The sequence below is a fragment of the Plectropomus leopardus genome, chromosome 1 (genome assembly GCF_008729295.1).
Source record: "Plectropomus leopardus isolate mb chromosome 1, YSFRI_Pleo_2.0, whole genome shotgun sequence".
Classification (NCBI taxonomy): Eukaryota; Metazoa; Chordata; class Actinopteri; order Perciformes; family Serranidae; genus Plectropomus; species Plectropomus leopardus.
The window spans coordinates 26,228,607-26,241,657 of NC_056463.1; the positions used below are offsets into that span (position 1 = coordinate 26,228,607).

A 13,051-nucleotide genomic window follows, 5' to 3' on the forward strand; every position below is an offset into this window, starting at 1 on the left:
ATCTAAATGAACTATCTGTTAATGTCCACTCAGTTCAGAGAAAGTGACAGGAGTGACTGAAATCAGCGTGTCTGATGTTTTTAGGTAATGGAAATACCCCTCAAATAAATAAATAAAAGCGTAAGCACTGCTTAAGTTTGCAGTAAATAATGCAAAGCATGAATACATTAATGGACAGCATCTACATATGCTATTAAAGCCATGTGTGTCTGCAACTCAGACACACATGGCTTTTTTTATCACTTTTTTATCACTTTTTTATCTATTATCATGGCAGGTTAAACAATGCTTAAAAACATAAATGACCAAATGTTTTAAATTGACTAAAACTCATAGCTCTGTTGTCTATGCAGTTCCTCCCATTCTAGACCCAGTCTTCCAGGACGTGCGTTCTAGGAACTACCAGATGGTGACCCTGAGGTGTACGGTCATGCGGTCAAACCCACCACGCCTAACAGACATCCGCTGGTTCCGTAACGGTGACTTCATCCGCATGCCCATGCCAGACCTGAAGGAGACACCGGAGCTGAAGTTTAAACTGGAACCCACCAACAACGGCTCTTATGAGTGCCGAGTCAGCAACAGTGCAGGGACATCATCTTGCACATTTAATGTATCTGGTGAGCGAAAAGACTTGGGACAGTAGTTATCCATTTGTGGAAAGTAATCAATGTATATATCGACGTATCTACTATTCATCCATCTGTCTTGTATTTATACTCAGCATCGAGCAGTTATCTCTTCATCAGATCCATTTAACAATGACACTGGGTTCTCTCTCTCTTACCTCTAAACCACAGCACAACCCTACAGCGCAGAGTTCTACTTTGACACACCAAATCCAGTGCGGATTCTAAAAGGAAACAACTACTCCTACAACCTGCAGTGGACACAGAAAGATCCAGAGGCCACGGACAGAATCATAGGCTACTGGATTATTGTCAGAAAGGTAAAGTAACACTGTACAAAAACAAGTATACGTCACACACACACATACACACATAAGCCTATGAAAAAGCTGGTACTCATGCCAAGCTCAGAGCCAGGCTGCACACATGTATGCATAAACACTTCCATGTACTGTACTTAAGCATTCATATATGCATGAGATCTGAACAGGCAGGTTCATGGTTTGACATACAGGAACTCACTGACTTTGTTCATCAAATACTGCTGAGACTGACATTGATCAGTCTGGCTTAAACTAAAGCAAACTTTGGCCACCTGGTTTTATTTGCAAGTTTGTTTTCACCTTGACTGAACAGGCTCATAACTAATGTAGACAAGAACACAGACGCACAAGTCTGCATGTAGTGAAGTCTGTATGCTAAGTAAACATGGGGCTTTATGAGCTTGCGGAGAGTGTCCGGCGCGTGTAGTCAATCAATGTGAGACCTGCACTGAATTACAACATTGCAGCCTCCACTCCACTCCTCTCCTCTCCACTCCTCTCCTCTCCTCTCCTCTCCTCTCCTCTCCTTTCCTTGATTTCTGAAGCTCATAATTTAAGTTTATTTACCATTTTTTACTAAAAATAACCCAGTTTCTTTAAATAACAGACTATTCTGATGCAATTTATACCCACATTTCATGTTCCCATGCACAGAGAAGTTGTTGTTTTCGAGAGGACAGCTCTTCACAGTAAACAAATCATGCAGTAAGCACATTTCAGAATGCTTTCAATAAAAACAAAGCAGATAGAAAAGAAAGCAAATGAAAACCTAACTCCTATTATGCATCAAAATAAGTAAGCAAGAGGAAATACAAGCTGCATTTCATTTTATTTTGTATGATGTTTACATTTTGTTAATCCAGTTTATACAATATCAAAAATAAGCATGGGTAGATTCTCAGATTGTTTTAAATGAACCCTAGGGAACTCCATTCTTGTGCTGTCTCCCTCTTATGTTGTCTCCTCTCTTCTTGTTATTCTATTTTCATAAATATCTCCTTCAGCTCCCATCACTCACTTCATTTTCCACTTTCCAGCACCCATACATGTTTGAATGAGTGGCCAGCCCTGAAAAGCCCCATCAGAGGGTTATGCTGTGTTCACAGAAGTAAGGTTACAATGCCTAACCATCATTCCAAACTTCAGCATACAATTACTTTGCTCTCACTGCAAGATTCTTGCTTTGAATGCCAGGCAGACACAAATGTGCTCACTGTGTTGTAACCACAATTTTGAAAGACCAGGCCTCTGCTGCCAGCATATCTCATTTTAGCCAGAATTCAGCCCAGAGACAGTTAAGAGAGTACATTTTTAATGGTATTTTCATGTTTTATCTTGTTCTTAATTTAGTGACTTTGCATTGGCATGACTTAATTTTCACAACTCTGTGAGGGGTGTTAAATTAGTCTTGCAGTCACAAACTTGAATTCAGAGGATGCACTTAAATAGCCTCTTATGCCTCAATACTTATATTTACCTTAAGTAGATTTTAAAGGAGCAGAGTTTAAGATTTAGATGGATTTAGTGGAATCTAGAAGTGAGGATTGCACATTTCAGCTAGTTGAAACTTTTTCCAGTTAGATTTCCTTCAGTGTTCATTTAGTTGGAGCTTTTTAACCAGGAGCTGAATTTATCACAGAGGTCATCTCCTCTACAAAACAAACCGACCAGGTGCTTAAAACCGGTATAATTACTAAACAAAGAAGTTTCAAGTTACAAATCAATGTTTCTCTTATGTTGTTCGCCACCTTGCAGATGGGCTGTGAGTCCAGCACCTGCTGATTTGTGCTCAACTTTCATGTGATCAAGACATTCAGGAGGTTTTTACCATGAACCAAATTACCTGCCGAAGATTTTATCTTCAAGGAACTCAAAGGGTTTCTGCTTACACCAAGCAAACCTTCCTATAAACAGTTTTGGAGCCCTGTGAGCGGGCCCCTGATCGGAAGTTGGAAACCTTTGTCCACAACAGGAGAGCAACCTCAGGCCACCCTCTTGTTTTGTTTCAAACATCTATTCATAGACTACTGGCCTTGAGTCAGAAGACAGGAAGGATAATAGTGAATTATACACAACTGGCTGGGGGTAGGTGTGTGTGTGCATGTGTCTGTGTGTGTGTGTTTGTGTGTGTATATGTGTGTGAGGCACTGAAACAGAGGGAATGCAGGGTCTGCCAGCTTGCTTTTGTGTGGATGAATAGCTAATTCCCCTCCTACTTTAAAACTTGGCTGCTTACCTCATTAAGTAAGACTCTACAGGGAGACAGAAAATGAGCACTGGCCTTCCTAAGATGCACATTTGATTGCATGCCTCAGCTCTCTGAAAATGCTCACTCCGCCTCTCTCTTGTTCCCTCTCTTTTGTCCTCTGTCCTTCTACCAATATTTCTCTATCTTTCAGACACAGCATGCCTTCCTCTTCTCCCCAATTTCTTCCTCTTTCTTTTGCAGTCTCACAGTCTTCTTTTGCTTCCACCAGTGCAGGTCTCTCTCTCACTCGCTATCCCTCTCCCCTTTTAGTTTTTTCAGCTTTGAGTTACTGAGTGCAGACTTAATGGCATTTAATGCTGGGTGAACCGTAGTAACTGAAATAGCGCTGATAAATAGTCGCTGCGAGTTGTTATGCTGCCGGTGTTAAAATAATGAGTTGCAATAAGTGGCAGTTAAGGACCGTCTTAAATGTTGTTAAACTTTAATTTAATTTCAAGGTTTTTACCTGAATACATTTTTTTTTACATGTGTATCAGAGAGTGGCAAAGATGAGACAGGAAAAAAAAAAAGAAGAAGAGCAGACGGTGAGAGTGAGCAAGGGAGTGAATGAAAGGGTGCAAAAGAGAGAAATAAGATGCAAATTAAAAAAAAACAGTGAATCTCACTGGTCCTCTCGACTATTAAATAGAGTACGAGAACATTCAAATGTAATACCATCTCAATTTCACAACCCATCTATTTCTGCAACACTCTCTTCGGCTCATCCTCTTAACGCCTTGACATTCTATCTTTTTAGCACATACAAAATGATGTAGGGGGTCTCGGGGGAGACATGCAGACACAGAGGGGAATAAAAAGGACTCAGATCAGTTCAGCGGAGCAGTGCTCTCTACGTTAGTTCTGAGCACACGCCCATAACTTTTGCTCATATGCGTTAAGTGTGTCCATTTTCCTTTTGTTTCTGTGTAAGCTGGTGTGTTTCTAACATGAGGTTTTGTATATTTATAAAGCTTTTTACCTTTATGTATGTATGTTTATATGAATAGCCTCGAATGGATTTGTATTTAGGGATGTTTATAGTGTATGCTCATCTATGTGTGTGTGTGTGTGTGTGTGTGTGCATGTGTGTGTTTGGCAGATGATATGCTTTGCTCCATGAGTCATTGCCAGGCTGTAAAATCCCCATTTACACTTCTCAATTTAGTTTCATTCTCCCTGCAGGGGGTTTCCCTGTGTAGGAATTAACAGAGCTGACAGGCCCTCCTTGTTTTCCTCAAGCTGTCCTCACACCCCTTTTTTACACATCAACTTCAACCCCCACGGTTCTTAAATGAGTACTTTGATTCATGAGAGATAATTAACATGTGATGATTTTACCTTTTTTTCAATCCTTTAGCTCATTTTATTTGGCCACACTGGAAAAGAAAATTATCTGTCTTCACAGTCACACCCTATTAATTAATGCAGTGCATGTTGCTCATGCATATGCATTCAGGGGAGTAGGGTGCAAATATTATGTTGCATTCACTTTTACTTAATTTGGGAGGGTCACATTTAAGTGGAAAATTTTTCCTCCTGTAAGTAGCTGCTTGCTACTTTGTTCACATATTCTGAAGAAGGTTATGTATAGGGAGGGGGAAATTTAAGTAACCTGCCCTCTGTAGAAAACTTAGTATCAGACACATACAAAACAGTGGGCAAGTTAGCTTCAATATATGCGTACAAAAACGAACAAACAACAACACATCTATTAGCCAATCTGACAAATGATAATTTTACAAGCAAAGTGCTGAGAGAAGTTTTGAACTTGATGTTCACCGAGGTGCTAATGTTCTCAGTGAACATTGCTTTATCTCTTCTTCCACTCCTTTACTGTGTGTTCCAACAGAAAGCCAAGTTAATTTTCAACTGTGTGAATTTGACCCCTGAACTGTTCCCCTGACTGTGCAGTTCTATATCCAATTCCAGCATCCAATGTACCAGCCAAACAAATGATAGCTAGCTAGTACCAGATGCACTGTCTCTATGTATGGTGTTTTGTTTGTGTGTGTTTGTGCTTAGCTCAGCTTCTCACAACAGGAACTCAACTTTTTTCTGTAATTTTACCACCATCTCTCTCATTTTTCTGCTCACCTTCTGTACGTTCATTAAGCAGATTCATAAAGCCCCGAGATATGCACTTTTTAAAAATATTTGTGCATCTAGACATCCATGGTTTACTCGGAAGTTTCGGGCCTAACCACATTATCCTTTCACTTTTAAGCAGTTGAAAATTAGTTGAAATCACAGCAAGCAGTTTGATTACCCATACAGCATTTGTTTATTATTGAATGTATAAAAAATATTTACATCGTCATTTACATCAACATAGTTTATGCCCAGACCTTGGTGTGACCTCGGTAAATGTTTAATGTTTATCCATTTCAATCTGATGCCTTCAGTAAGGAATAGGTTTAATGTGGGGTTGAACCAAATGTCTTTTTTTTTCTTTTTTGAACATTCAAAGCCTCTGTTAAGGTTTTCAAACAAAGCTTTGAAAGTCTGTCGTCAAATTTTACAATGCCATCCCCCTAAAAAAGAAAAAAAAAAATCCTTGAACAAAATTCTCTATATGACTATAATGATTGTTTGGATTAAATGAGTTGGTCATTTTCTTTCGTCAATAAATCTAATTTATAGTGCAGTTAGACTGCTGTTAGGCCACCCCATGGATCCACTGTTAGCATTACCCAGCTTATAAAACCTTATAAATGGCACTTTAAAGCTTTGAACTGTTCAGTACAGCCCTAGTTTTATGTGTGTTTTGTACTTAATGTGTTACGATGTAGTGCCTTTGAAATGATGACTATCGTGATGCAGACATACAATATAAACCTTCAGCACACACAGCATGTATCACAGCAAAATGTACATATTCTGTACACATACACTGCAGAGACACTTTGTTCAGAGAACTACCATACCAGAATAAACATGACAATGGCAATTTTATTTATATAGCACATTTCATTACATGTAAACTCAAAGTGCTTTACATTGAAAGACAAATTTCTCATTGCTTCCTTACTTTGTGTCATTCTGTATTGTGCCGTCCTTATTGCTTTTTTCTCCCTCTTCACACCTTTTTCCTCCCATTTCTTAATCTTTCCACCTCATCTCTTTATCGACCGCTCGTCTGCCTGCAGGCACTGAATTGTGTATTATGTGTGCCACTGAAGTAGTGTAGCTGACCTGGCTTCAGATCATAACTACACCCAGGTTCTTTCAGAACTGAGACACAGTCGCACACAGTTGCTTTCCCATGCAAACACACATCCCCATTATCATATATATGAGAAATTAAGAATATTCATGATGAATTAGAGTTGTACATTAAATCAAATGTATGAATAATTTATGTACATAACCAACCTCACTATGCAGATATACCCATACTCTATCCACACAAAAAGCCACAAAGAAAGCATATAAGCCTACTCATTCATGCAGACAGGCACAGATGATGACTTGTTCACGTGCACACAGTAAATATCAGTGAACTGCTGGATCGGTCATGAAAGGGAATCAGTAAGAGAGATAATAGAAAAATTAACCTCACACTCCTTACTGTTTGAAGAGGCCGCCTCCTCTCACGCTGTCATTCCAAATTTCTCACACATACACACAAATGTCACTGTGTGTCTGTGTTTCTATCTCACGGCTGCTCCGTCGCTCTCACCCTTTTTCACACATTCTTTGTCTTGTTGTCTCTTTGATGACAGCCTGATGGAGACACAGCTAAAAACACTGTCTGGCTGAAATTCCTAAAAGCATGTGTCCAAGGAACACACACGCAGGCGTGCACACACACGCACACACACACACACACACACACACACACACGTCAAGAGAGGTATATGGACTTCCATATCATTTAATCAACCAACCACCTATCTGCCACAGTCACTCTGGTCACTTTTGACTCTCCCTCTGTTGGTCCTCTGTCCACACACACTATCTATCCTTCTCTCCCTCCCTGTGCCCCTTCCCCTGTCATATAGGCACAAGCACACAGAGACACACAGACATTTTGTCCACTGACCTGGGGAGGGAAGCAGACAGAGGAAGAGGTCAGGAGACAGACTTTTACCTGCAGTAGGAGATTCTGAATTCCTCTGAGTCACACTTCAGCACTTCATTGATCCAGTGTGTGTTTTCAAGTCTGCAATGTGTATATATGTGTGTGTGTGTGTGTGTGTGTGTGTCTGCTCATGCTTTTAGTCTAGATCATTTTTTGTTCCATCTATATCCCACACACTGTAACCAGGACTAAAATAAGTGTGTGTGTGTGTGTGTGTGTGTGTGTGCGTGCGTGCGTGCGTGCGTGCGTGCGTGCGTGTGTGTGTGTGTGTGTGTGTGTGTGTGTGTGTGTCCAGTCATAAAGAAAGCACATTCCTCTTTCTTTTAAAGCTCCAATTTCTCAGCATTATTAACTCATCTCTCCCCGCTAACACACACTCTATGCATTTTACATGAGCATAGCTTTTCTTTTCTGCTATATTTCACATAATTATGCATATGCTGTATGAGCAGTCTGTAAATGTTTATATGGATGATTGTGAGCATAAATGGGTATTAAAAGGGCACAATGCATTTTACTATGTAACTGCTTCAATGTGAAATATTATACAGGGTATTATAATATATGAGGTGTTTGTGGAGTCAGCTATAGTGGCAACAAAGCAAATATCTAAACATATCTCTTTCAATGCAGTTACACTGAGAGCGTTTAGTATTACTGAATATGTCTACAGTGGAAAAAGTGCCAAGCAATGCACCATCAATGTAAGGGGCATTTAGATGCTTCATATAATCTCAGACTGAAAAATGTAATTAAAAAACTAAAAATGGTAGAAGTTCTGTATTAATCCAATACTAGGATTAATACCACCACAGACAGCAGATGTAGTTATATGTTACTTTACAGATTTTATAAAAAAATACACATCATAAGCTTATGAAATACAACACTTGAGGAATCAACCTGTGGTTCTGAAAGGAAGATAACTAAGTCAGGAATCAGAGGAAAATTAAATTATTCAAGCGACAAAAAGATTCTTATTAAAGGTACATTTATTATTACGTGTGAACAGATCGCAGTGTACAAGGTATATCAGAGAATCAGCGAAGGGACACAGAAATCCCTTTGCTTATATTGCATTGATTGTTTAAGTGCAGACACCTGTTCATGTGTGTGTGTGTGCGTGTGTGTGTGTGTGTGTGTGTAGGCAGTGCTTCTGTGCCATGGACGTGGCAAAGCCCTTGTCCAAGAAAGCTTGTGAAAACTCTTAAGTTCCATGCCAGATAAAATACCAGTTCGGATGTTAGTACAGATAACGAATTATTTTATAGTAATCTTAAGACTGATGGAAATGAGATGTTGATTTCTCAACCCCCACCAACCTTGGTTCACCATACATAGATAGAGGGAGGTCCAGCTTTGGACCCAGTTTAGTTTAAGACACAATGGATACAGACATAAAGAGGTATATGGGATATCTAAGAGTAAATTTAAAATATGAAGTGAGTGTTGAATATTGAATGCAAAATTAAATCAGAATGTAACAGATTGATCCATTAAATATAAAGTGACAAATTCACTTGGGTATGAAAAAGTCACACTAAATGGTTTGCATTATACAATAATTTATCTTTCACAGTGACATCCTGCTACAGAGCAAATACTTTTTACTTTTACTTTTTTTAAACTCTTTTAGTATCTTTTGATGTTTCCAATGGAAATGACTTTCCAGGCCTGGGAAAGTCATGGTAAAATCCTTAGATGTTTTTTTGAAAGTCATGGAATTTTGTTGTGTATAATAACTTAATTGTTACAGTAGTGTTCTGTGGATAACCTTTCATGTAATGTAACATAACAGCACGTTTATTTCTTGTAGGTTAGCTTTTGATGTAACGTAGCGCCTATATGTTCTGATGTGTGAGGTTTTGTTGACCATCACGTATGTTCTACATATACATTTTCTTTCCACGGTCGAGCTTGCCCTCCCTGTATTCCAATTTGCTGGATTCATGTCGGAATAGAGTTTAAATCTGATGTGTTTTGAAAATGTAATTTAGTTTCCAATGTTTAATTCTACTGCATTTTTAAGATAGAACAATGTCCATTTTATACATCGTGAATGGTCATTTAAATTTCATTTTGAGTCCTTGCAAAGTCACAGAAAGGTTGAAAATTTTGTCCATGAAAATGTGTGGCAACCCTGTCTTTTGATCATAGTATTTTTGTACTTTTCATTGTGAGATTTTTAAATGGAGAACTTTTATGGGCTATTTTATACATTGTTGCATTGGGACTTAAAAAAAACAGATTTGATTGCATCTTCTACTGGTTTTGACGATAGCCATTACATTAAGTGTGTGCTCCCAAAAAATGAATGGAGAGCCTGCATTTCACTTTTTACTTGTTTTACTTTGTCTCAGAAATAGAAGTTCTTCTCACTATCCCTCTTTGTCCTCAATTACAGACACACAGAGGATATTTACAGTGACCTGCATACACCCAAATTGTTATTTGTTCAAAAGCTCAATTTGGCACTAATACTAGACATTTACCTGATAACACTATCAGGACTCAGAACAATTTAGCAGCTAGGGGTCCAGGACTTTACTCATGAGAACTTCAACAAGACACATCACTGTTTAAGAAATCGAAACCTGTGACCTTTCCTTGATGTGATGGTCTCTTAAACTAAAAGGTCACTTTGCTGCCTTTTCATTGAAAAAAGCAGTATCCTGTTATACAACATCCTGCTACTAAGTCCTTTGTAAAGTCTCTTTTTTCTGAATTCCCTTTTAGCTAATGCCACTAACCAGAGTGATAATTCAGTGGGTACAATAGTAGATTAACCCAAAATTACACAACACTATAAATATGGTACAAGCAAAGACAATCCTGGGTCCCATAATGCAATGGTTTGAATTGAATTTGCTTAGGAAATGGTAGTGAAAGAGCAGATGGGATGATTATTTTGGAACACTTAGCATCAATTAGAGAAGAGGGCATATTATTTGTTGGGTGGAAATGCGGTTTATGTTTAGAAAAAAGATAATTTCGCCTACATTGACAGGTACCTGCTGTTGTGCAAGGCGTGAAAAGGACATTCCATGACTGGCAAGAGGGGATGAAAATTTGGAGAAAAATGGAAACAGCCACACTGGCACTAGGAAAAGAAGATTTAACAGCTATTAGTGGCACGGGGCCTGGTGAGGAAGAAAGGAGTTGATTCCAAGTATGTTGCCCAGCACAAACTTGCAGAGATCAGGCTGTGACTGCCATATGAGACTTGCACAATAATTGCAGTCAGACCTAATTCTTTGCAGCCTGGGCAGGAGGCACCATGGTCTCGTCAATAGAAATGATCAGCTCAGTCTAGCTGAGTTGGAATTTGTGGTGGTGAGTTGACATCCAATGGGAATAGCACACCTCAACTTGAATGTCAGAGGACAGGAGGAAAAGCAGATTTCACCGTAGCGGTGTCAGAGCATGCAGTATTGTAGCAATTATGGGGAAAGTTATGGAATGCATCAGTGCCTCTATGACTTACCAAACTGCCAAACTGTTACTCTTTGGAATGGAGGAGCTGTGTAGAAGAAGAACAGCAAGCATGCTCATTTCAGCCTCTTTCCTTATTATTTATATAAAGCTTGTCTTATTTTCTTTTTAGCATTATTATCCCACAAAATTGAAATAGCTAAATTGTTACAACTTTTATGTTGCTTCTCTTTGGCCCTCATTTACATCTATCAACCTTTGTAGCGAACTTTTGTTGTTAGGGCTCAGTGCTGTAGACATTTACCATACACACACAAGCACACACATACATTTACACACACTTCTGCTGCATGCATTACCTGATAATGGCATGCTGTGGGTGTACTAAGGTGTTATGGTGGAGTGGCTGACCTAATGCATTAGATTGAGCTCACTGTCAGGTCTTTAAGTAGCTGGGATCAGAGGCAGATACACAGCTAATGGATCCTTCTCTCCGTGGGTGGAATAACATAGTGATAGCTCTATTAAAAGTGGAGCTAACAAAAAAAATACCACCACTAGTTTAACTTTTGAAAAATGAGAAGACAACAATTTGACTGGATTAACATCATAACTATTTTTTATTTGTATATTGGTTCCTGTAATGCATAGCCAATTCAATTTATTAAAGGCCTTTTGGGATTTAATGCCAGTATGTTGTACTGTGAAAGAAATATGCCTTTAATTTATATATTTTTTAAGTCCATGTTTTAAGAGTGTGTGTAATACACTAGGTGGAAATCACAAAGCTTGCTTACTACAATAATCCTGGAACAAGGTGTGTTTCTGAGAGCAGATTTTTGTGGGGGTACAACCTCTGTATTGAGAGTAACGTCCTGGCATTAAAATATTTTGTTAGAAGTGATTGTTGCAAATGGTTCCTGGACATCTGCTTAACTTTGCTTTGCATAAAAGATGAGATTGAAAATATATGCAGTCCAAGATAGGTGCAATCCAAGTCATGAGGTATTCTGTCTGGCTATATGCCCAGAACTGGCTGTATGCCCTTACAAAATTTCATTGACAATAACTGGAAATATGAGGACTCTTGCACAAATATGGGAAATTAAGATAATATGATGATATATGATTATTAGCCTGTGTGTAGATAAAGGATTGTTGCTTCAACAATCCAAAGCAAATATCTTTGATCAGTGGTAAGGGACTTAAACTATATTTGAGCAGACAGTGCTTTTGCCAGCCAGAAAAAAAACAAAACATATCTTAAAAGGTCCTTTATTATAAAAAATCTGATTTCCATCTCTTTTTAATTTTAGAACAGGTAAAGGTACTATGTAAATACTGTAACAGTATCAAATCGCTCAAAAAGAAATGCACACAGCTAGTTTTCAAAGATTTCACCTTTTAACGAGCTATCAGGAGTTCTGTGAAGTTGTGATGTCACCAGTACACTATATATTGGTAAACAGTGTTGCTACAGCACTGTTATAAACATTTTCTGAATGCAAAGGGGTGAAAAGAAGCTGAGAGCGCAGTTATGGAAGACCTGGACTAATCTGAGCAAACTGGGCTTTTTTGGGAGGGGGTCTTAAAGAGACAGGCTCTAAAATGGAGCATTTCATACAAAGGGTGAATGTAGGTATATTCACATGGACAGTATGAGAAAAATAAAGTATTTTTAGCATAAAAGCATTTGCACATGTTATAGTGGAAACCCAAAATACAAGTATGAACCTGTAAATAAGTATAATATGGGACCTTTAACATGAGTTTGACTTTGTTTGCGTGTTTATACAAAATTCCATAAAAGTGTTATCACAAGTGTTATCTTGGAAGTTAGTATTGCAGTGAAAATCATCCCGACTGGAGATAACTTTGACATCTGTGTTGTTACTGGAGTTTTAATACCTGAGTATATCAACATTAAATGGTGGAAATGAGGGTGAGGGTGTCAAAGGAAGGAGGAAAGATCAGAGGTATGCCTGACAATATTGACAACAAGTCCTCGTACTTTTGCTCAGATTTGTCAAATTTACTGGTGATAATCTTATTTGTTTGCTGTGTCTATTTGTCTTCGCACTGCATATTTTTGAGTATACATTTTAACATGTCTGCATCTTCCCCACTTGTGTGTGTGTTCACCTCCACAAACCTAGAACAAGCAGAACCTGCTGCCGCAGCAAATAGACCTTAAGGGCAAGGAGCCAGAGAAGGGTGTGCTGATGACCCATACCATATCAGACCTAAGAATCCCTCTGTCCTATGAGGTCCGACTGGCTCCAGTCACCACCTACAGCACCGGGGACTACGTCAGTCGCATCATACAGTACTCAGAGCG

At 38.7% G+C, this 13,051-nt stretch overlaps 1 protein-coding gene across 1 annotated transcript in view; it reads left to right on the plus strand.

Annotated features, from left to right (window-relative positions):
- LOC121943399 (MAM domain-containing glycosylphosphatidylinositol anchor protein 1) overlaps positions 1–13,051 on the plus strand; it is a 203,372-nt gene that overhangs the window by 148,825 nt on the left and 41,496 nt on the right. The window contains exons 10-12 of the mRNA XM_042486927.1: positions 354–620; positions 801–949; positions 12,870–13,050. Coding sequence (XP_042342861.1) covers positions 354–620; positions 801–949; positions 12,870–13,050 — 597 coding nt within the window. The remainder of the gene's footprint in view (positions 1–353; positions 621–800; positions 950–12,869; position 13,051) is intronic.